Below are 25,121 nucleotides of genomic sequence, written 5' to 3'. Positions count from 1 at the left end.
TTGTTGTGCATCTGGCCTAGAAAGGAGCGAGCCAGACCAAAAAGTCAAGGCAAGCTGAGGGTCGAGGACGGAGACGCCTCACAGGCCACGTGTGAAAGGAGAGAGAAAAACTACGACTCCCAGGAGGCGGCGGGGCCGCGAGACCGGCGATTCCCAGCATCCTTTGCGAGGTCCCAAATCATCTAGGTGACAGGCGCGTCGAGATGGCGCGAAATGTCCAGGAAAGCTGTAGAGAGGTGGCCGTGCGAGATGGCAGCGACTGAGGCCCCTACTGAGCGGCTAGATGTCGCGCGCGGCTTGGAGAACGTGCCTGTGAGCGCGTGGCCCCCGGGGGCGGAGCCAGAGCCCTTCCAGGTAGGAGGCGGGGCTCAGCCGCCGAGAGTGCGGCGCGCGGCGGAACCCGCGCCCTTCTGTCTTGGGGGAGCCGTGCTCTGCCCGCGCACTGCGCACGCAGCCACTGCAGTGGAGCTGGCGCCCGGCCAGGTAGGGGGTGGAGATGCATGGCCGCGAGGGTCCAGTACGCGGTTCCGCGATCTTGCAGCAATTCTGTGGATGAGTCTCGTATCCCAAGTTGTGTCCATATTCTCGACTTAGATTTTTCTTACCCTGTCGGAGAGCTGTCTCGCGCAGGAATAGCTCTTAAATGCACAGGTTTTAGTCTTGTTCTTTTAACCCTCCCTAATGACCTTAACAAGAGCGACGGGATTGCTCTTTTCTCCCCACAGACGGGCAGGTCCCTGAAGGACAAAACCGGGTGTTTCGTGAGGTCCTTGGAAGGAGCCCTGAGAACCTAACTTTTTTTCCCTGGCTCTGTTCTAAGAATTCACTGAGGGATCGGGGGCAAATCATTTTACCTTTACGGTTGCCGGTGCCTCCTGCGTAAGATAAGGCATGGGCTCTATTCATGGATCTCAGCCTAGTGTTAGGGTTAAAAACTTAGACCCTAGAATGAGACTTTGCTGCTGTGAGCTTTTGGGCAAATGACAGACTAGCCTCAGCTAAGCCTTCCGTGCGCGGTTAAAATAATAGTGCCTGTCTCCCAGATTGCTTTGAGATTTGCGAGTAAAACACACTTCTTGGTTTGCTGAGAGAACCCAGTAAGTATTCACTACTTTTACACATCAAAACCCACTCCACTCTACTTTTCCCACCCTCTGACCTTGGCCTGCTCCTTGCCTATGGAATATGGCCAAAAAAAAAACAATGATATTGGAGTGAAAGGAGCACTTGGTCTTGGAGGTAGGAGAGCGAGATGCAGGACTGAGCCATCTTGACTATTTCTTGGAGTCTGAGCTTCTTCATCTGCAAAATTAAAATAATTAAAAATTTATAACCTTGGTCACATACACCATGAATACCCAGCTATCTGTGTCCCTCCTTCCTTGGGTTGTTGTGAAAATCAAACATAGTAGATTCAATAGCAGTTTCAAAGAGTAAAGCAGGATATTAATGTCAGGAAAGGTTATTTTTCCTCAAACTACCTTAGGGCTGTTTTATGGTTAATAATACAGTTGATGAGGGATACCTGCGCAGCTCAGTCCATTAAGTGTCTGCCTTTGGCTCAGGTCATGATCCCAGGGTCGTTAGATCAAGCCCTCTGTAGGGCTCCCTGCTCAGTGGAAGGTGAGAAGTCTGCTTCTCCCTCTACCCCTGCTCCTTCCCTCCTGCTCATGCTTTCTCACTCTGCTCTCTCTCAAATTAATAAAATCTAAAAATAATAATAACACAGTTGGCTAGCACCATATTAAACACTAGTCCCTAAAAGCTTATTTAACACCAAATATTGCTGAATGTCTGGTCAAAAACACTGATAAGGGGCGCCTGGGTGGCTCAGTGGGTTAAGCCGCTGCCTTCGGCTCAGGTCATGATCTCAGAGTCCTGGGATCGAGTCCCGCATCGGGCTCTCTGCTCAGCAGGGAGCCTGCTTCCCTCTCTCTCTCTCTGCCTGACTCTCTGCCTACTTATGATTTCTCTCTGTCAAATAAATAAATGAAATCTTAAAAAAAAAAAAAAACTGATAAATGTTTTCTTTATTCAGCAAGTAATTGAGTGTGTATAATGTGCTAGGCGTTAAGCTAGACATAGAAGATAAAATAGTGACAACTTTGCCTTTGAGTTTACAAGACCATATAGAAAGGAACTTAGTTGCTGTGGGGGGCCTGGAGAAGGGAGAGAGGAAGCCTTATGATTGATATTTACATGTACAGTTGATAGACATAAGTGAAAATCTCGAGACTAATACTCAGTCCCTCAGTATTCTAGCTGCCTGGCTATATGCATAGCTCTGGGTAGAGTTAGAATTACAGAAAGAAGGTAAGATCCTTCCTCAAGGAGCTTATAGTCTAACCAAGAAGATAAAACATGCTTGAGACGTATTTATGATAAGCCTTAAAGTGTCTTTAACTAGTTTGCTTTCCTGTATTCATGCAGCACACAAAACCTGCCTTATGAAAGGTCAAAATAGCTTTCTTACCCCAAGCCCTGCCTTCACAGACATATACACACATAAGAATTAAGGCATGAAAAATTCAAGGTAAAAATAACTTTGTGTCTACTTTGCTTTTGAGTACTGTGTGAAAAGGCAAAAAGAGCATTCACATATTCACATTGGAAACAAGCCTATCATAAAGCCATCTGTGTTGAAAGCCAAGTAGAAAATAAACTAATTGATTTTCTTGAACGGAGAGTTGAATCTAGCCTTTTTTCAGGTTTCTGAAACCAGCCTTAACATATTTTTTTAAGATTTCAACTTGACCTTGACAAGAATTATCTGGCTCACAGGCTCTTAATAGCTGCTTGGAGCAAAAACAAACTCATGGGGTAGAGGCCAAGTACAAAGATTCATGTAGCTGGTGTTTCAAAACAACCAAAAAAGGAATGAAGATTTTCACAGCACTTCCTTTAAATTCAGAATCAAGGCCTAGGTTTTAAGCCCAAAATACAACGCGGTGTCATACTTAAGTTCCTGGGGCTTTGATACTGAATTTGACTTAGAAAAGTCAGACTTTGGGTAAGAAGTTAGTAAGAGCTGCAATCACACAGTCAAAAAATATTTCCTAAGCCAGCTGCTCTGTCCCCAGTACTGTGAAAAGTAACTCAGCCCCCATTACCATGTCATACCCCAAACCACATGACCATTTCCTTGACACATGTATTTGCTAGAAAGACAAGACTTGCAATTTAGATCACAAAGTTCATGCTATTAATAAGTGCAAATCTAGTTCCGAAAAGAGAGAAATTATGTAAGAATGTAGCCAAGGAGGTATATTTGCTTTTCAACATGCTGTCGCCTGGTTTCCATTTCAGCTTCTTGAGTGACCATGGTTTATTAAAAAAAAAAAAAAAGGTTTTAAGTTTTCTGTCAAAAAATTTGAAATCTCTGCCCAGTTCTTCAAGGGTCTGGTTTCTGTTACATCTTTTTGCACTGGTCGTTTTGCATTTATTCCTAGCTCTTGTGTGATCAATGTTTGCATTTTGATATATACCAGGAAAAAGTCATTTATGTTATTACGATAGAAAAAAATGATAAAAATCCCACTGACTGGTTCTTTCTAAATCCCAGCACATGCATCTAAGAAGCAATCAGGCAGTATATGTGGATGAATGAAAGAAGTCTGTGCTGGATCAATTCTTAGTCGTCCCCCCGCCCCCCTGCCCAAGATGGATAAGTAATGGAAAATAGAAATATATTCATATTGTCTCCTAGACAAAATTTTGGTTTAACTGTATTTGAACTTGGAAAGTTTTAACTTCAGAATCTGTTGTTTTCATCACCCTGCCAGATAGCCTACATAATTTATATTGAATCCCTATGTGCTAGCCACTAGAGTAAGCTTTTTACATGTATTCTCTCATTTTTTTTTCCTTCATAGCCACCTGTGACATAGATAGAAAGGAGATATTTAAGGAGATGAAGTAATGTGCCAGAAATATATGATGTTGTAAATATAAAATCTAGAAATAATATCTAGACGCATTTAAGGAAGCTACTGTTTCAAAAGTATGAACTGCCTGGTACACAGTACAGTTAATTATTTAAATTTAATAATACCTGGGGTTGGGGGGCAGATACAGGTATTATTCCTGTTTTATATGTATAAACCCAAAACTTAGAAGGTAACTTGCCCTAAGTCACAATGCTAACAAGAGCCTAGTTCTGTATGTGTCTCCTTTAGAACGTTCTGTGTCCTACATTAAGAAGTTCCCCATAGGGGTGCGTGGGTGGCTCAGTCGGTTAAGTGGCTGCCTTCTACTCAGGTTATGATCCCGGTGTCCTGGGATGGAGCCCCACACCAGACTCCTTGCTCAGCTTCTCCTCCCTCTCCCTCTGCTTGCAGCTCCCCCTGCTTGTGCTCTTCTCTTTCACTACCTCTTTCTCTCTGTCAAATAAATAAATAAAGTCTTTTTTTTGAATAAAATAAAATAATAAAAAAAAATTTTTTTAAAGTTCTCCATTGGTTGTCCAGTGTTCACGCCTGGCACAGGTCTGTCTGGCCTCCTGCACACTTTGTGTTAGCCTCAATTGGAGACCTGAATCTTCATTAGCTATTTATATCTTTGACTCAATTTTCTAGCTATTTCCTGGAATAACTTTCAGCCTTCCACTGTGGGCATATCAATCAACAATCAGTTGTTTGCAAGAAATAGAAATACCATACAAACTAACTCAAGCAAAAAAAAAAAAAAACAGAAGGAATTGCCTTATAACAGCAAAATCCAAGAGTGGTAACTATAGGCAGAGTATAGCCAAAAATGGCTATACTAGGGAATAATCTTTTGAAAACTGTGGTCTAAATTAAGATATGATTATGTAATTATTCATCTTTTCAAGGTATTTTTCTAAGTGAGGTAAAATATCTTTCTGGAGTGGCATTTTACTGACTATTTATGGAGGAGAAAATGGAAATATATGGAGATAATATGATTTGTGATAAGTATTGGTATCAGGGCTAAGTATTACATCCATCAAGGGAAAACAAATATTCTCTTTAAACAGGAAGTTTATCCAGAGGTCTCTATTATCCTTTGGAAAGTGTCTGCAGCTCATTTGGAATTAGATACTCTTTATAATCTATGTCTCTAAAAGATCTTAGATTGTGCATCAAGTTTAAATTCCAGAATCATTAAAAACGCTATCACTAGATTTTCCAATGTCTTTTTTTTATGAAACTGACGCGCTACCTACTGCGCTAACGAGGCACCTTCCAATGTCTTTTTTTTAATGTTTAAATAAAAATAAGCAAATAACAGTATTTTTCCAAACCTATCCATAGCCAAATAAGTTCAACAGAATAATATGCTCTTCTGGGTAGCAAAGTACAGTAAGTCAGACTTGATTTCAAAAGGAGTTATGTGTGTCCAAAAAAAAAAAAAAATCACTTTGCAGTTTAGTGATTTATATAGTATATCAAAAATACGTGTGCTTTTAAGAAGAAATCAATTTAAAAGAATTCTTCATGAAAAGTTTAACAAAGAGATAGTAAAATCTTCATTTTACAAGTGCTTTTTAAAATGTCTCAGTGACCATTTCATTTCAACCTTGACTCTTAAAAGCTGGAAGTAGATTCTGTCTCAGACAGCAGTCATTGAATTTTACTGATAGGGCATCCTTTTCTAAGCCATTCTTTATCCCTTTAGGACATCTTCACTAAGCTAAAGCTGTAAGAAAAGACAGAAACCAGAGAAGCTATTTCCGCTCTCCACCCCCAAATCACTTTTAAGCAGAGTGTTGGCCTTTCCCCGCTGGTACTCCCACTCATCCTCCTCCTCATCTTTCACAAGAGGATGTCAGTCCTTCCCCCAGCTCAGCGTTGTTTAAAAGAGAGGGTTTTGAGCCTAACTGCACAGTCCCACCGAGGCCTCCACAGGGAGTGGAACCACACGTTGTTTAATGCTTTCTCCAGTTCTTGGCCCAGAGATGCCGTATGAATGGTTAATCGACTGACGGATACTCGGTTCAGGCTTTCCTCTAGATACTCTAAACTCTGTCCCTGAATTAAAGCTTGTGCACCCGGTCCTGGGTAGTACGGCTCTAGGGACTGCGCTGTGCCAGCAGGCCAGTAACCTTTATTGAGAGTGAGAATGAAAAACAGCCCATGAAACTGTTTTCTGGAAAAGAATGGTTTAGACAGACACGTTGGTGAAATTCCTCTCCAGCCTCCATATCGGAAAAAGTCAGTGCTGCTCCTGAGCAGGGAGATTATCCCTATGGATAGTGCAAGCCCTACATCTGATCATATTTCCCTCTTGGCAGTGGCTGTGCTCAGGCAGAACCAAACGTCCAGTTTACTTCTACACACTGTGCGTCTAAGCTCACTCAACTGGCTCCTGTTTTTCTCTTCCGCTTACATTTCTTACGGATTGTTCATTTATCCAAACTCTTTGTATGTCTCATTAAATCCTCTTAGGAACAAAGCAGGTGTGATACTGTGATTTATTTAAAGAAATCTATATTTGGTCTCTGTCCCCATTTCTGGCACAGAGCTCCTAAAACCCCTGTTATTTACTAAGTGATGAGAGCAGCAAAAATGTATCTTTTGTTATGTTAATGAGGCGAGTTTTGAGGGGAGGAGGAATGCCTAAAGATGAGATCTGGTTGCCCCTGGAGCCAACCATTTGATTAGAGTGTTGGAACTTTCAGTACCCTCACCCCCAACCTTCAGTTGGGAGAGGGGCCTAGAGGTTGGAACATGTGCAAATAGTAGCCAGCGATTTCATCAGTCCTGGCTAAGTGATGAAGCCTCCGCAAAAACCTGAGAAAACAGGGTTCAGAGAGCTTCTGGGTTGGTGAACATGGAGGTCCTGGGAGTGTGGCATGCCTGGAAAGAGTGTGGAAGCTCTTATACCTTTCTCCAAACCTTACTCAATACATCTCTTCCATCTGGCTGTTCCTGAGTTGTATCCTTTTATAATAAGCTGGTGAGCAATTCTCTCCAATTAATCAAACCCAAGGAGGGGATTTTGAGAACCTCTGATTTACACCCTGTTGGCCACAAGTTCAAGTAACAACCTGGACTTGTGACTGATGTCTGAAATCCAAGGAAGAGGTCATGGGAACCTCCGGTAGGTATATAGCCCATCAGTCAGTAGCACAAATGACTGGTGTCCAAAGGAGGGTGGGGGGAGCAGTCTTAGGACTGACCCATTAAACTGTAGAGTGTGATGGTATTGGATAAGGTCAGAACTGAGCTGAGTTGTAGAATACCCACCTGGGAGCATTGCTCGTTAGAGGTGTGGGGAAACCCCACCACGACCACCACCACATTGAAATTGGGTCCAAGAACACTAGTAGCAGGTATAAATAAATGAGTTAGGTTCTATATAAGCAAGAATTATTCTGTGCATAAAGACATATGCTGGGCTCATGAGAGATACTTTAATTTTCAAGGTTTAGAAATATGCTTCATTATGCTAAGTGAGGAAATAACCAGACATCGGGTTTCACAAAGAGATTTTAGACTGGGGACTTTCTTCATTTTCTCTTTCTTTCCATATTATCTCTTTATCGTTTAAAAAAGTGGGATTTCTTACATATATATAATACATCTACATTTATTAGTATCTGTATAACAAATATGATTTTTGGAATTCTGTCCACTGTTTCTTGGCTAATGCCTATTCTTAACATTATGAAAACTCAAAACTCTAAAGTAATAGTGTCTTTTTTTTTTAATAAGGTCACTTTGATTTTTTTTTTTAAGATTTTATTTATTTATTTGACAGAGATCACAAGTAGGCAGATGCAGGCAGAGAGAGAGGAGGAAGCAGGCTCCCTGTGGAGCAGAAAGCCCAATGTGGAGCTTGATTCCAAAACCCCAGGATCACGACCTGAGCCTACGGCAGAGGCTTAACCCACTGAGCCACCCAGGCGCCCCAATAGTGTCTTTTTTTTTTTTTTTTTTTTTTTTTTTTAAAGATTTTATTTATTTATTTGACAGAGAGAAATCACAAGTAGATGGAGAGGCAGGCAGAGAGAGAGAGGGAAGCAGGCTCCCTGCTGAGCAGAGAGCCCGATGCGGGACTCGATCCCAGGACCCTGAGATCATGACCTGAGCCGAAGGCAGCGGCTTAACCACTGAGCCACCCAGGCGCCCCCAATAGTGTCTTTTTTAAACATCAAAATATATTTAGGAATTTAGGTAATCTTCAAATTAAAAATTCCTTAAATCAGTGGAAGACTATCTTACAAAGGCCATTTTTTATTAATTTACTTATCATTTATTACTTTTTCTGCAGTGACTCATAATAAAATACACACAGGCATTTATATTGTCAGATCAATGTGAAAAGATCAAGAGCCAAAGATAAAATACTTGACTGCATTCAAAAACTAAATTCAGCACTGATTTTTCTGATAGCCAAAGCTAAGAGAAAAATGAAATTAATTATAAATCTTTCAGTTTCTGATAAGAGAAAATCCTATTTTTTTCCTTTTGTGACCCCATACCTAAAATGAAACCACAGAATTTTCATCCAAAAATTAACCTTATTTTTTAAATTGAAGAGGTGTGTTTTTAAACAAACCTGTGTTTTGTCAGTTTCGTTTTAATCTATTTTTATATATGTTGCAATTAGGAAGTGTCTCATCCAAAAGCTGCCTGGAATATATGTGAAATACATAACAGACCATGCTGACTGAGAGTATTTCTGTTTTTTACAGTATACTCCTGACCATGTAGCTGGACCTGGAACAGATGTTGATCCCACACAAATAACCTTTCCTGGATGCATTTGCCTCAAAACTCCCTGCCTCCCTGGTACTTGCTCCTGTCTCCGTCATGGGAAGAACTATGATGATGAGTCATGCCTTATAGATATAGGATCCGAAGGAAAGTGTGCCAAGCCAGTTTTTGAATGCAACATCCTGTGCCCGTGCAGTGACCACTGCAGGAACAGAGTGGTCCAGCGGGGTCTGCAGTTCCAACTCCAGGTGTTCAAAACGGACAGAAAAGGCTGGGGACTTCGTACCTTGGAATCGATACCAAAAGGACGGTTTGTCTGTGAATATGCTGGTGAAGTTTTGGGATATTCTGAAGTACGGAGAAGAATTCAGTTACAGACAATACACGATCCAAATTACATTATAGCTATCAGAGAACATGTTCACAATGGGCAGGTCCTAGAAACATTTGTCGATCCTGCCCACATAGGAAATATTGGAAGATTTCTCAACCATTCTTGCGAGCCAAACCTGCTGATGATTCCTGTCCGAATTGACTCAATGGTACCAAAGCTGGCACTTTTTGCAGCCAAAGACATTTTGCCCGAAGAAGAACTCTCTTATGACTATTCAGGCAGATTTCTTAATCTAATGGACAGTGAAGACAAAGAAAGGCTAGATCCCGGGAAAATAAGAAAACCTTGTTATTGTGATGCCAAATCATGTGCTGCTTTCCTGCCTTATGACAGTTCATTGTTCTGCCCCTTAGAAAAGCCAAACATCGGTTAGGAGCAAAAGGCATGGGAGGAGCGCATTAGGCCTCTCCCAGTGGGTGACAGTGAGAAGGAACAGAACAGGTTTGGCTCAGCCCCTTCCCAGATCCTCTCTTACAAGCACTTTAGCCTCTGGGTAAGGCTCTGCTCTGTTAAGCGCTTGTGTTTCATTTTAGGGGAGGGTGGTGGTTGTCAGGTTCCACCTCTGGCTGCAGAAGTTTAACTCAGGAATATAGCACAGGCTATAAATTGTCTAGCAATATCTATTCTCCCTTTCTATAGTGGAATTCTCAGTTTTTAGCTGGGTACTTTTCCTAGTTAGATGTGGCTAAGTGACTATGTACTAGCTAATGAGATAGAAGCAAAAAATGGTGTGTCTTTAAATGGAGACATGTTTCCTTATCCCACTCTTCCTGTTGGCTAGAGCGTCTGCATGTAGCTGGAGCTGAGGCATCCATCCCAAACCCCAAAATTACCCTAGAAAAGGAGGCCATTCATAAGTAATGAACAAACTTAACAGGAGACTGAGTGCCAAATACTCTGGAACTCTGTCATTCCTGATCTGATACCTCCGGACTTTTAGGTGAAAGTCCCTTGTTTATGCCACTGTTATTGTCAGTTTTCTAGCACTAGCACCAAACCTCATAATGATTCAAGGAAATCCTGTGGCTACATACCGAAGCCTTGCTTTCCAATTAATTTAATCAGTATTAAAGATGATATTTTCATTTTCATTTCTGTGATTCCTGCATCTTATTTCTCATTTGCATAGAAACACAAATCAAGGAAAAGGGCCTGATTAATTATCACCTGCTAAAATTCTGTAATTACCACCAATAGTGAAAAATAGAACCAGGATGCTGACTTCCATGAACCTAACCAAAAAAGTCCTAAGAGGAAACAAATTTAAAAATGTTTGCCATAGATGGGCTATATTCCAAGTCTTTGAAGTTGTGCTTCAAAACTTTAAACAGCTTCAATTCTTCATGTGTTAGTAATATGAAAATAACCCTATCAATACCACAAAAAGGGACGGGGGTTTTACAGCTCCATTCAAACTTCTGGAGAGGCAAACATCTTTAACTTCCTTCCTTAAAGCAAGGATGTCGAAAAACAAAGTTAATATGGAGAGTTATCAGATATTTTGAAAGCTAAAATAATTATTTGGCTCCTATAGTATTATTTAATAAATTCTTCAATTTCTTCTCTACCACATTTAAACCCAACCACCAGGAGGTCCTACATTTTATAAATTAAAGGGATCCATATTATACCTACTTCTGTATGATATCATAAGTGAGATAGTTGTATACTTTAAATGAATGAAATGTATGGCATATGAACTATATCTCTATAAGCCATTCAATAATGAGTATATTAGGGTTTGCATGTTTGAATTATATATTTTCCAAAATGATGCCATGCAAACAGGGGATAATATAGGGTACTCGTGAAATATTCTGTTGTCTAAAACAACAAATTTTTCCTCCAATCAAATCATTTCTCCCTGCCAACCTTCCTCTAGAACTTTGCTTTCTCTGAAGGGGTCCTCCTTTTGGTAAAGCAGTTTGTACCACTCATTTCAAGACGGCCCTACTTCTCCTCACAAGCACTAAGATACTTCCGAAGCAGTAAGGAAGTAGCCAGAAGGAAAATGTTTGGCTCACTGTTTAACTCTACAGATACCCTTTCCTACTTCCTTCAGCCCTTTCTCTATTGAATGTCACCATCTGTGAGTCAGAGATACCCACAGAGGACAATCTTCAGTTCAAAGACATGAGCAGCATCTTCCTCTTCGTGCCTCTGCCAAAGACAGAACTCACTGAACATAGACCCTTGGAATTTTCTGTACTCATGCCCAAGTTTATTCTTAAATAGCACATAAACTATTCTTAAATAGTTTATTCTTAAATAGTCCTGGAAATCAGATTCCTCATGTAAGAGTCAAAATAGTCTATTCCAAGTCTTTTCTAAACACTGAGCTAACTGCATTTACTTTATTGCCATGTTTTTTTAAAATGGTGACACTTCTACTTTTGAGAACAAACTTTAAAAGATATACTTCTGTTTAACTATTATCTCAATAAAAATACATACATTTTATAGTTATAAATTACTGCAAATGAAGAGTGTAAAATGTGGCATATACCTTCTTGGAATATATAAAAAATTATCTTGGAAAAAAAATTGTCTTTGAAGTCAATTTCCACTGACTTCATTAAGAATGTAGAAATGTGGGGTGCCTGGGTGGCTCAGTGGGTTAAAGCCTCTGCCTTCAGCTCAAGTCATGATCCCAGGGTCCTGGGGTCGAGCCCCTCATCAGGCTCTCTGCTCCACAGGGAGCCTGCTTCCCTTCCTCTCTCTGCCTGCCTCTCTGCCTACTTGTGATCTGTTTGTCAAACAAATAAAATCTTTAAAAAAAAAATGTAGAAACGTATATCTTGGAAACAATTTTGCCCCAGAATAATAAAGATCATACTTGGAAAATAAAGCTTTCCAATTTTTTTAAAATGATTTTTTACATTCCTAATTATTTACAAATTATCAGTGGTTAAATGGAAAATTCTGATTTAATTGAAAAGATTCCTTTCTCCCTTTTGTTCTCAATATTAATACCAGTACCAGTTAGCTCTGAAGCATAAGGCAGGAGGGGATTCAGGACATCCACATTGGATAAAACAGAAGATTTTAAACTCAGTCTTGTTAAAAAGTGGGGAGGGAGGTGAAATTTGCCCAAATTCTTTTCATTCTCCTGAGGTTTTCAAAGAGTCTTTTATTTGTGTAGAGTATTTCTAATTACAACTTTGGCACTGTTCAGTTTATTAGTGTTGAGCAAGTTACTGAATCTCTCTAAGCCTACTTCCCTTTTCTGGAGAGCAATATTGGGAAGATCAAATGAGTTAATACATGTGAAGGGTTTAGCACAACTCAGTACAAGGATAGCTACAGGTGGCTAAGTGGGTTAAGCCACTGCCTTCGGCTCAGGTCATGATCTCAGGGTCCTGGGATCGAGTCCCGCATCGGGCTCTCTGCTCGGCAGGGAGCCTGCTTCCCTCTCTCTCTCTCTCTGCCTGCCTCTCCGTCTACTTGTGATATCTCTCTGTCAAATAAATAAATAAATAAATAAAAATCTTAAAAAAAAAAAAAGACAGAATTACAAGTGTTAACAAAGATGTGAAGAAATCCAAACTTTGATATGTTGCTGGTGGAATCATAAAACTGCGCAACTATTTTGTAAAACCTTTGGGTTAATTCCTTAAAACATTAGATACAGGGTAACCACATGTTCCAGTAACTCCATTCCTAGGTATAGATCCAAGAGAAATGAAAACATATCCACAGAAAAGCTTGTGCACTAATGTTCATAGTGGCATCATTCATAATACCCAAAAAGTTGGCATGCCCTAAATGTCCATTGACTGAGGAATAAGTAAACAAAATGTGGTATCCTTACTGTGGAATATAATTCAGCCATCAAAAGGAATGAATACTGACATACGCCCCAACATGGATGAACCTTGACAATATTATGCTAAGTAAAGGAAACCCTACACAAAAAGCTATATATTGTATGACTCTATTGAAATGAAATGGGTGGCTCAGTCGATTAAACATCTGTCTTCAGCTCAGGTCAAAATCTTAGAGTCCTGGAATCAAGTCCTGGGATGGAGCAGGGAGCCTGCTTCTCCCTCTCCTATGTATACCCCCCTTGCCTTATATACATTCTATCTCTCTCTGTCAAATAAATAAATAAAATCTTTAAAAATAAATAAATAGGTGGAAAGAACCTAGATGTCCATCAACAGATGAATGGATAAAGAAGATGTGGTATATATACACAATGGAATACTATGCAGCCATCAAAAGAAACGAAATCTTGCCATTTGCGACAACATGGATGGAACTAGAGCATATCATGCTTAGCGAAATAAGTCAAGCGGAGAAAGACAACTATCATATGATCTCCTTGATATGAGGAAGTAGTGATGCAACATGGGGGCTTAAGTGGGTAGGAGAAGAATCCATGAAACAAGATGGGATAGGGAGGGAGACAAACCATAAGTGACTCTTAATCTCACGAAACAAACTGTGGGTTGCTGGGGGGAGGGGGGTTTGGAGAAGGGGGGAGGGTTATGGACATTGGGGAGGGTATGTGCTTTTGGGTAAATTGGAAGGGGTGGTGAACCATGAGAGACTATGGACTCTGAAAAACAACCTGAGGGGTTTGAAGTGGCGGAGGGGTGGGAGGTTGGGGTACCAGGTGGTGGGTATTACAGAGGGCACGGCTTGCATGGAGCACTGGGTGTGGTGAAAAAATAATGAATACTGTTTTTCTGAAAATAAATAAATTGGAAAAAGAAAAAAAAAATCTTTCCATTCAAAAATAAATAAATAAATAAATAGGGTGCCTGGGTGGCTCAGTGTGCTAAGCCTCTGCCTTCAGCTCAGGTCATGATCTCAGGGTCCTGGGATCAAGCCCAGCATCGGGCTCTCTGCTCAGTGGGGAGCCTGCTGCCCCTGCTCCCACCTGCCTCTTTGCCTTCTTGTGATCTCTGTCTGTCAAATAAATAAATAAAATTTTTAAAATAAATAAATAAATAACCAATATATGTGAAATATCCAGAATATGCAATTCCATAGAGATATAAAGTAGATTAGTATTTGCCAGTGGCTGGTAGGGAGGGAGGTATAGGAAGTGATTGCTCATAGGTACAGGGTTTCTTTTCAGGTTAAACATACTAAAAAGCCCTCTCAGGGGTGAATTTTATGTTACATGACTTATACCTCCATTAAGCCGTTACAAGAAAAGGATAGAAGACGTGGGTGCCTCTGCCTTGGAAACTGGTCGCAGATAATGGCTGAACACTGCTATAGGGAAGAACTCGGAGAGACACTTCTCCACTCACCATATGTCCTCAAAACAAAACACAAGTGTGCTAAATCCTGTGATCGTGGCCATTACCACTAACAGAGATGTGCACTGCTTCAGGGTGTGGTGAGACTACGAAGAACGGAAGCAAATGCTTAGTAAGAACAGAAATGAATCAATTAGCTTGCCAGATCATTCCTCTCAGATGGCATGAAGGCAATTCTTGAATAACAAAATGTGGCTTCCTTGTAGGGTTGAATGTCAATTTTCTTGCTTCTCTGTTTGGAGTTCCAGAGGTACTCACACATCACAGGAAAGCACACTGTTGTCATTACAGTTGCACATGGAAACAGGAATATTTTGCAACATTAACCAAGCCATACCACTTTTCAACTTGCAGATGTGTGGTTCTAGAAGTTTGATATTGGTTCTGCATGCTATTTCATACTAGTTGGTTCTCATTACATTAAGAAATAGTTAAAATGGCAATTTAAGTGATAGTTGTTTATTGATGAAATTAAAATAGGTTCTGCAATAATAATTCATTAAATGAGATCTCATTATGGTGTTTGAACAGGATAAGTAAATTTCATGGTTTATTTTCAACTCTGTGTTTGCAGAATGAAGCTTTTTCAAATTGAAATTAATAATAATAATAAAAAACTACCAAACAGCTATACTGACTCAAGAAAGATGGTCTCATTTGATATCATTGTTAAGAGAACACCAACTATGTGAAAATCTTGCTAATAACAACACAATTTATAATTTTACTAAAAAGGAAATTTTAAAAATCAATTTTTTGAAATAAATATGTAATGATTTATGACTCAGGTCATAATTTTATTATCCATTTAAACATTGCCAGCTCGGTTGGATGCCCAGGCATGAACAAGGATAATTAAATTTAGTCATATTTGATATTTTGCCAATTTTCAGTCCTATAAAAAATACAACTTTATACATGCTTTCCATTCTTGTGGTTATGAAGATATTTTTGTCAAAGTAGGAAGATAACTTGGTCTGTAACTTTTAAGTATCTCTGCATATCACCAGTGGCTCTCCCACAAGCTGTCCCAGCCCTCACACTTAGAAGGAGCGGAGGAACAGTGTTCTCTGGCAAGGTTCACATGAAATAATGGAGGCAGATAGGCTACTAAGTACCATATAAATTTAGATATCATTTCAGACACATTTCTGGGTTAATAGTTTGCTATGCAGAACACTAAAGACAATATATTATCATAGACATCTTTGGTTACCTCAAGATTCATTTAGCTTCAATGTAACAGTAGGTCTGTTTTGGTGGTATAGGTTATAGAAACATTAGAATAAACTCCAAAAGAGATCTGGTATTTATCTAAATGAAAGGATACCTGTCTTTGGTCATTTAAGTAGAGCTAAAATTATAAACAAAATCTGAAGTTGGAGTTCCCTTTTGCTTCATAACTATTAGAGATTTCCCTGAGATACTAAAAATCCTCTCTATTCTTGTGTATGTTGTTATTTACCGTTAGTTTTCACGTCATTGCCCAAAGCTACAAGTCATCTTCTTCCTCTGAACAGGTAATCAACCGATAAACCCTATAAATTCCCCACACGACGCATGTCTAAAATCTGTTTTATTCACTCTATTATTGTTTTATGCCATGCACCCATTATTTCTTCCCTCAATAGTCCCTCTGCCTCCAGCCTGGTCACCTCTATGCAGTCTCCCCAGGTCTAAACACGTCCATGACTCCTCAGCACACTCAGGAGGCCGCCCAACCTTCTCAACATGACGAGAAGATCCTTGACAGCCTTTCCATCTCATCTCTCACTTTTATTTCTCTGAGGCCCTCTTTGAAAAGCCATGCCCTCCGTCATCCCTCACCTTGACAATTGCTATTCCCTTCTGGAAGAAGCTTAAGGAAGGAAGTTAATTACCTTTGTTGCAGAGGGAATTAGAAGAGGGTCATGGGGGTGTGTGTGTTTGTTTGCGTGTGTGTGTGTGTGTGTGTGTGTGTGAGAGAGAGAGAGAGAGAGAGAGAGAGAGAATTTACATTATTCTTACCCTTGCCTTCTTTGTAGAGAATACTCTGGATTTTCTTCATCCTGAAATCTTTTTCAGGTATTGCTAGAATTTCTTACCCTCCATTTCCTATGTTGGTTTTTCACATGCACAATAGGTAACTAAAACAAGAGGGCCAGCAATATATTCTATTTCCCCTTCACTTTGCTCTTTCTTCCCTCCCTCTCCTGTTTGTTTGCAGCTAACTATTCACCACTTCCATCAGCCTGCTCTCTCCTTATCATTCATCGTCCTCCACCACCTGCCCTAGCCTTGTCTTCAATGCCACATTCCCATGGTTGAACTGGGGAAAATACAAATTACTTGATTTATCGTATAACTATTCCTGCTGTGTACTGCTTTGCTAACTTTGTTAATTCTCTGGTCCAGGCAGATTCAATGCTTCTAAGGCAGTCAGTTACACAGTACTGATGCCACTAAATGCAACCCAAATGTCCCAGGGCCTTGGGTCACCATGCCCTGCCTCTAACCAGCCCCCACTCCACCCTCCCTCCACCGCTTGTCCACTTCTGTCTTCTTTTCCTAAACTTCTGACACCTCAAAGCATTTGTGCATAGAAGGTGGACACAGAAAAGTACTTCCAGACAGATCAGAGACCTATTTCTCCTACCCTATATTTCAACATAATTGATTCCTCTCAATTAGGGCTCCTTTCGCCCTCAAGAAGTTTTACAAAGTGCATTTGCTTATGTTGTTTATATTAGAGGTGTTTGCTTTGTTATCCATCTGTTCCTCCTATCTTCCCCAACTCGTGAAAATAACCCCTCCCCCCTTTCCTCACCTCCTTCTACCCGACCCCCAATTATAGACTCTTTGGTATACAACCTTGGCTCTTTCAAGGGTGGTAATTAAAGCCAGCTCGAAGATTAATCCTTGAACTTCAACAAACACTAGAACTTCCCACTATCCTAGCTAGCCCTATAGAAATTGCTCCCAAAATTCCGACTAGTTTAAGACAATTTTATCTACTAAATTATTGACTTTATTTTATAGTAAGAGTATTTCACAATAAACGAATATTGACTATCACTGTCTTTCCAGAAAGAAGTCATTGTAACAGAGGGAAAAGGGGTACATAATCACTTGAAATCTCCTAGCCAAGACCAGCACCTGGGAAGTAGTTCTGGCTGAACTGTCTAGTCCTCTAAACAATTCTGTTATTCATTCACTCATTCAATTCATTCATTCTTTCACTCACAAACAATTGTCAAATATCTAGTTTGTGCTATGTGGTGTGAAGTCGACTTTCTGAGCTCATAATTCATTCAGCAAATGTTTCTGAGCACCTAATATGCTACGTTCTGGAAATTGGGACAAAAAGCAATCTTTATTCTCAAAGTATTCACAATCTAATTGGAAAAAACAGGAACAAAAATTAGAGTGAGAGGGTCTCAATTCAGGATCAACATATTATGTCTACACTTCATAGGTCTTTGAAACATTTAATTTGGGTTGTGTGTGTGTGTGTTTGTGTGTGTGTGCAAATTTGACATTTGTGCACTGGTGTATGTCTAGCTCCCCAAGAGACTATGAGCTCCATGAGGACTGGAACCAGGTGTGTTTTTGCTCATTACTATCTCTGCAGCACCTACTGGCCATTGTTGAGTGAACAAACTAATAAATATTAGTGTGATGAATCTGACATTATCTTTAGGATAATGTCCAAATTTCCTACCAAGGCACCTTAATTCTTCCACAATCTACTCTTTGAGCAAAGCCTCACAACTCCCTTCTAATGTTATAATCTAGCCCATCTGGGTAGCTCTACATTTTCTAAACAGGCCTGAGGATAAATTTGGCTCACACTGCTTTCCTCCTTTGGGACATCTCCCATCTCAGATCCTTCCACTCCCCTTCATTGTGTATTGACTTCTTTCCCAACCTTCTTTATTTTTTTTTTAAAAGATTTTATTTATTTATTTGACAGAGAGAGCAACAGCGAGAGAGGGAACACAAGTAGGGGGAGGGAGAAGCAGACTCCCCGCTGAGCAGGGAGCCGATGTGGGGCTCTATCCTAGGACTTTGGGACCATGACCTGAGCCAAAGGCAGACTTTCAATCAACTGAGCCACTCAGGTGCCCCTCCCACCCTTCTTTCTTTCTTCCTTCCTTCCTACCTTCCTTTCCTTTCTGGAATTCTATTTTTAATTTTAACAATTAATTAATATATGATGTATTATTGGTTTCAGAGGTAGAGGTCAGTGATTCATCATTTATATAATCACATTGCTCATTACATCACGTGCCCTCTCCCCTCACCACCCTCCCCTCCGGCAAACCTCAGTTTCAACCCTCAGTTTCCCAGTTTCTTTAAAGTCTCAACTCAAATCCTATCTCTGTGAAGCATATGTTTGAGTTCCTTGGGAAGGAGACTCTGAGAGGAAGGTGGGAGTGTGGGGAGATTATGAGTGGGTGCTGTTGAGCATAGCACCTGTGGAATAGAAGGAAAGGAAATAGACTGGGCAAAGAAGAAGTTGCACGGCTATGAAATCTCAACAAAGACCACAGCCTACCCAAGGAGCTCTGAAGCTGCGATGTCCTTTCAGGGTTGCCTCTCATCCTAGTGCACTCTAGTGTGGACTTTTTTTTTTTTTAAGATGGGTTTATTTATATGAGAGAGAACACGAGTGTGCACATGCGAGTGGGAGGAGAGGCAGAGAGAGAAGGAGAGAGAGTCTCAAGCAGACTCCCTGCTGAGCGTACAGCCCCATGCAGGGCTCAATCCCAGGACCCTAAGATTATGACCTGAGCTGAAATCAAGAGTCAGTCACTTAACCAACTGAGCCAACTAGGCACCCCAAAGTGGGGCCTTTAAATTCCTGTATCAGCAGGTCACCTGATGCAGACTGTCTTTGGAAAGGGGTGTGGTCTTGGGTGAGATGACTCTCAGCAGCTCGGGAAATAAATCCTTCTGTCCCTCAGGGGGTAGTGGGCACAGCATACAGCATTCACTATACCAATATTCTCAAGTTTCAGCACCCATCAAAATCACCCAGAGGGCTCCAAATCCTAGAGTTCCTGATTTAGTAGATCTGGAGTAGGACCTGAGAACTTGCATTCTAGAAGTTTCCAGGTGATGCTGATGCCACTGAACTGCAGACTACACTTCGAGGACCACTACCCAACACACTGTGACCGCAGAAAGCCTCAACCCATTCATTTCTGACCTTTTACATTGCTCTCACTCCTTGCTGTCTTGTGCCATGTAATTTGGGTGTATCATCTTTTTCTGAGTCTCATCCTCTTAAGAACGCAAAGCTCTATAGGCCATGTTATGGTTGATGTTTGTTATGGACTGAATATTTGTATTCCTCGAAGTTCATACAGCCAAGCCTTAACCCCCAATGTGAAGGTATTACCTCCTGGCAGAGAGTAATTGGGTTTCAATAAGGGCCTGAAGATGGGGCCCTCATGATGAGATCAGCACCCTTATAAGAAAAGGAAGAGATACCTATGTCTATCTGTGGGGTCTCTCTGTCTCTCTTTTTCGCTGAAAGCACACACCAAGGAAAGGCAATGTGAACACACAGACAGAAGACAGCTGTTTATAAGCCCCGGGGGGAGAGCCTCCCCAGACACTGAACCAGCCGGCTACTCAGCTCAGACTACTCAGACCCCAGAACTTCAAGAAATAAATATCTGTTGTTTATACCATCCAGTCTATGGCACTTTGTCAGAGCAACCCAAGCCCACTAAGATAATATTCTTCCTGAAAGTACACGGAGCTGGAGTGGAGCAAAATGGAGACGTGACCACATCTGTATCTCTAAAAGAAATGGCCCTAGGGAGAAGAACGGACTTGGGGTGGAGGACAGAGGGTTTGCCCGAGAGGATCCAGGGATATGGATTAAGGGATTGTTTATAGTAGTCCGAGGGAGATCTGCAGCTTGACTATGGAAGGCGAAGAAAAACAGATCGAAAAATGTATTTAGGAAGCAGTAGCGCCCAGCCCTGCTGATGGACGAGATGTGGGAGATGACAGAGAGGGAGAGGTCAAGAATGATGCTGCAGGTTCTGGCGTAAGCACCTGGGGGTACTGAGGAGCATTTCCTGAACACTGGCAGAGAATCAGTTTGTAGAACACAGGGTCTCAGATACGGGGCTTTGACAAAGTTAGGAGGTTTGTTAAATACCCAAAGTATAAAGTTAAGCATACTTTCCAAAAAATTAACTCATTAACTTGCTTCATTTTTCTTCTCCTTCTCCATAAACCAGATTTTTCCACATAATATTCCCAGTGTAAGGAGATGTATGTGATTTGGCTTTTGTCTTCAGGAATGCTTCTTTGAATATTTGACCACCAAAAACCAGTTTAAACCCTCATAAGAGAACATCTTGTTCTGAACTGGCTGTACCCAAAAGAAGGACAAAGAACATCACATGGTCTGGCATTATTGCCAGAAAGCATCAGCATCTTACCAAATTTGTTCTCCCATCTCAGTTACAAGCTCTGGCTAGTCCGGTGACAAGAGAAAAAGGAGAACAATGGGAAGGATGGCCTAAAGCAGAATATTACCAGGGTAGATACCAAGGATTCAGTTCAAGCAGACCTCCACCATGAAGCAGAGGCGTTTAGAATAATGATACATTTGGGATACTAAGAGCATTTTGTTTTTTCAGAAGGAATTTTTTTTCCTATTTAAATCACTTTTTATTATTTTTTCCATTTATATCAATCTGTATTATTATTATTCTTTGTACCGTATATCTTTAATGGTTTTAATATTCAATACTTTAGTATTTAATATTTTGTAGAATACATATACTTTAAAGATTTTATTTATTTATTTGACAGAGAGAGACACAAGCAGGGGTAGTGGCAGGCAGAGTGAGAGAACGAAGCAGTATCCCTGCTAAGCAAGGAGCCCAATGCAGGGCTTGATCCCAGGACCCTGGGATCATGACCTGAGCCAAAGGCAAGACACTTAACTGATTGAGCCACCCAGGTGTCCCTTGTGGAATATATTTTAACATGACAAGGTGGGAGAAAACAAATATACCTTCACTAGTCATTTCAAAAACATGGGTAACATTCTGCAGTATTTTTAAAATCTACACTTTTATCCCTCTTCCTGGGTTTTTTTCCCTTCACTGAGAAACAATTCATGTATAACATTGTGTAAATTCAATGTGTACAACTGTGGTAATTTGAAATATGTGGATAACATGTTATATATTGCAATATGATCACCACCCTCCTGCTGCCTAACACCTCCATCAAGTCACATGATTACCACTTCTTTTTTTGTGGTGAAAACACTTAAGCTCAAGTCTCTTAGCAACTTTAAAGTATACAATACAATATTGCTGATAATAACCACAACCCTGAGCATTAGATCCCAGAAGGAACTCATCTTTTAACCTAAGCTTTAACCTTTAAGATTTAGGAGTCTCTTTCTCATCCTGCTATAAATAAATATTAAACAAATCCATAGCTTTTCTCTTTTTTTTTATTATGATACCAGATAAAATTAGGTTTTAAATTTTCAAAAGATCAGGAGACTTACAAGGCTACAAGCCAGGGAGATTTTTTTAGAAGCTATTATTTGAAATAGTTGAAGGTACAACAAGCATTCCTTAAGCAGAGATTCCTGGGCAGAGATCAAATGTGTTCACTAACATTTTTTTTTCCCCTTGAAAAAGACTCTATTTTTTACCAACACACCTTTTTTGTGTGTGTCTGATTAGGCACAATGTCCACCTCCCCCACCACTGCCACAAAATATCAAAGGTGATGACAAATGCTATTCTCACTTTTTTTTTTAACTAAGAAGAAATTCAGTTGGAATTCTCCAGTTGCAGTTCCAGTTTATTCTTTTATAAATAGTGCTACTTGGAGGATCCACAAGGCAATAAATAATAGTTTATCCTCTATCACGAAGCCAACTTTGGTTATTAGGAGTGTTGCAGACATTCTAGGACAATGGAAGGTCTAAGCTCCAAGTTTAAATGGCCACATCCACAGGTCCCAACAAAGCACATGCACCGGGGAATCAAAAGGCCACACACCACCGAGAAGCTGCTAGAGGGTTGACTTTAGGTCCTCACTTCTCACGCACGTCCAAAGCTCAAGTCATTTAGCGAACCTTTCTGAAGCACCCATACATACCAGCTGTTGTTTGTGTGCTTCAAGACTACAGTAAGCTTTTTGTTGTTTTTGCTTTGTTCTGTTTGAAGGTTTTACTAAGTCATCTCTATACTCAATACGGGACCCACACTAACAACCCAGAGATCAAGAGTTGCATGCTTTCCTGAGCCAGCCAGGCACCCCACTTTTGTTTTTTTTAAGCTACCATAAAGCAAAAGCTACTCCTTAGTTTTATGCAGCTGATTTTACCTTGGTTTTCACTTCACCCAGGAATCCCCATCACAAAATTCCAGAATGGAATTTCACAATTCCTAGAAGATTGTGAAATGAGGGATGCCTGGTTGAACCACCAGCTCTTGGTTTCGGCTTAGGTCATGATCTCAGCATCCTGGGGTCTACAGCAGGTCTATGTGAAGGGAGGCGCATACATTTTTTCTGTCTTACCTTCCTCCCAAATGGTTTACTATTATTCCAGAAGAGTCAAGAAATAGAGCCTAAAGCATCAGTGTCTCCGGAACAGGGCCACCAGATGGACATACAGTCACTTCCAGGAGCAATTGTCCTAATCTAACGCTTCCAGGCAGAATTTTTCTGACAACCCTTTTCTCCTTTCTCCTACAGAAAAGCTCAAATAATTAAGGCCCTTGTTTTACAGATAATGCAACTAAAGTTCCTAAGGGGACTAAGGTTTAGGGGGTGAGAATGGGGACTTGGAAAAGTATCTAATCCCAGGACTCAATTAGATCCCAGAAGGAACTCATCTTTTAACCTAAGCTTTAACCTTTCACTTCTTGGGGAGGGCTTGGGAAAGCGCGTTTTTGTTTTTGTTTTGGTTTTAAACAATCTCCCCCAAATAAGTCTCTTTTATTTTTCCTTCCTTCCTTCCTTCCTTCCTTCCTTTCTTTCTTTCTTTCTTTCTTTCTTTATTAAGATTTTATTTATTTGACAGAGAGATAGCACAAGCAAGGGGAGGGGCAGAAGGAGAGAGAGTAGCAGGCTCCCACCAAGCAGGGAATTAGATGGGGGACTCAATCCTAGGACCCCAGGATCATGACCTGAGCTGCAGGCAGCTGCTTAACCGATTAAACCACCCGGGTGCCTCCTCCCCCCAAGTACTTCTAAGGTAACAAGCCAGGTGAGGCCCAGAGACCCACTCAGAGGCCATCAGATGGAGAAAGGAAATGTGTGAGAAGAGGCTGGAGAGATTAGCTAACATGTAAGGTTCCTGACCTTCAGACTCTGATTTTTTTTATCTTTCTGGGGCACATGAGGTCAGAAGCATCCCCAACCACATTATGCTTAGGAAAAGTCAGAATTACTAACTCAGAGGGGCTCCAGATCACCAAATGACTAGGAGAAAAATGACATGGTAATTAGAAGCAGTGAAGAGGTCACTGTGGATTATGGGCAGGGGTGAGGAGTAGAAGCAAGTTACTCCTGAAAACTGATTTCATTAACAGTCACTTTTTGCAGACCGGAGTCATTTGCCACCAAGATTGGACCAATCAGCACACGCCAGGGTGTATTTCAGCAAGGGACAGCCAGGAATGCTATAATGCTGAGGCCCATGAAGACCTCCTTGATTTTATTCGTCTCCGCTGACAACTATTCCTGAATCCTACAGATGAATTTCCCCTATGCTGAACTACCTTGATTGTTCTCAGATTCATTTTAGGATAAAAAACCACTAAAAAGCTGCAGATTCACTGTGTGTGGGACTATAAACTGGTACTGCCTTTTTTTTTTTTAAGCTGTCAATCAGTATCTATCACAATTTAAAATAACCATGTGCCTTGATACAGGATTTAGACTCCTAAGAATTTATCCTACAGAACTATCTGTACAAATTGGCAAAAATGCACATAAGTACAAATAAGTTTACTGAAACATTTTTAAACAATGAAAACTGAAAATAACCCAAATATTCATCAATAGTGGAATGCTAAAATTAATTTAGTTAATTCAGCTATTTTAAGATTTTATTTATTTGAGAGAACAAGCACACACAAGCAAGGGGGAGGGGCAGAGGGAGAGGGAGAAGCAGGTTCCCCTTTGAGCAGGGAGCCTGATGCAGGACTAAATGCCAGGACCCAGAGATCATGACCTGAGCTGAAGACAGAAGATTAACTGACTTAGCCACCCATGTGCCCCTAATTCAGCTATTTTAAAAAGATCTAGACCTATATAGTACTTTCTTAAAATGTACAAAATAGATTAAATGAATAGTGTTATAGTATGATCCCATTTTTTTAAAGATTTTATTTATTTGACAGAGAGAGAGATCACAAGCAGGCGGAGAGTCAGGCAGAGAGAGAGAGAGAGAGAGAAGCAGGCTCCCGCCAAGCAAAGAGCCCGATGTGGGGCTCGATCCCAGGACACTGAGATCATGACCTGAGCCGAAGGCAGCGGCTTAATCCACTGAGCCACCCAGGCGCCCCTGATTCCATTTTTTTTTTTTTTAAGATTTTATTTATTTATTTGAGAGAGAGAGACAGTGAGAGAGAGCATGAGCGAGGAGAAGGTCAGAGAGCGAAGCAGACTCCCCATGGAGCTGGGAGCCTGATGTGGGACTCGATCCCGGGACTCCAGGATCACGCCCTGAGCCGAAGGCAGTCGTCCAACCAACTGCGCCACCCAGGCGTCCCTTTTTTTTTTTTTTTT

At 40.7% G+C, this 25,121-nt stretch overlaps 1 protein-coding gene across 1 annotated transcript; it reads left to right on the top strand.

Moving 5' to 3' along the window:
• Window positions 1-203: 203 nt before the first annotated feature.
• LOC122909254 (histone-lysine N-methyltransferase SETMAR) lies at window positions 204-10,166 on the top strand. The gene is given in 3 exon segments (XM_044253122.1): window positions 204-238; window positions 240-354; window positions 8,660-10,166. Coding segments are annotated over 3 exon segments (939 nt in total). The 3' UTR covers window positions 9,449-10,166.
• The last annotated feature ends 14,955 nt before the right edge of the window (window positions 10,167-25,121 follow it).

Source organism: Neovison vison, chromosome 6 (genome assembly GCF_020171115.1).
Source record: "Neovison vison isolate M4711 chromosome 6, ASM_NN_V1, whole genome shotgun sequence".
Lineage (NCBI taxonomy): Eukaryota > Metazoa > Chordata > Mammalia > Carnivora > Mustelidae > Neogale > Neogale vison.
The sequence above is the reverse complement of the archived record's forward strand: the minus strand, read 5'-3'. Positions and strand labels throughout refer to the sequence as shown.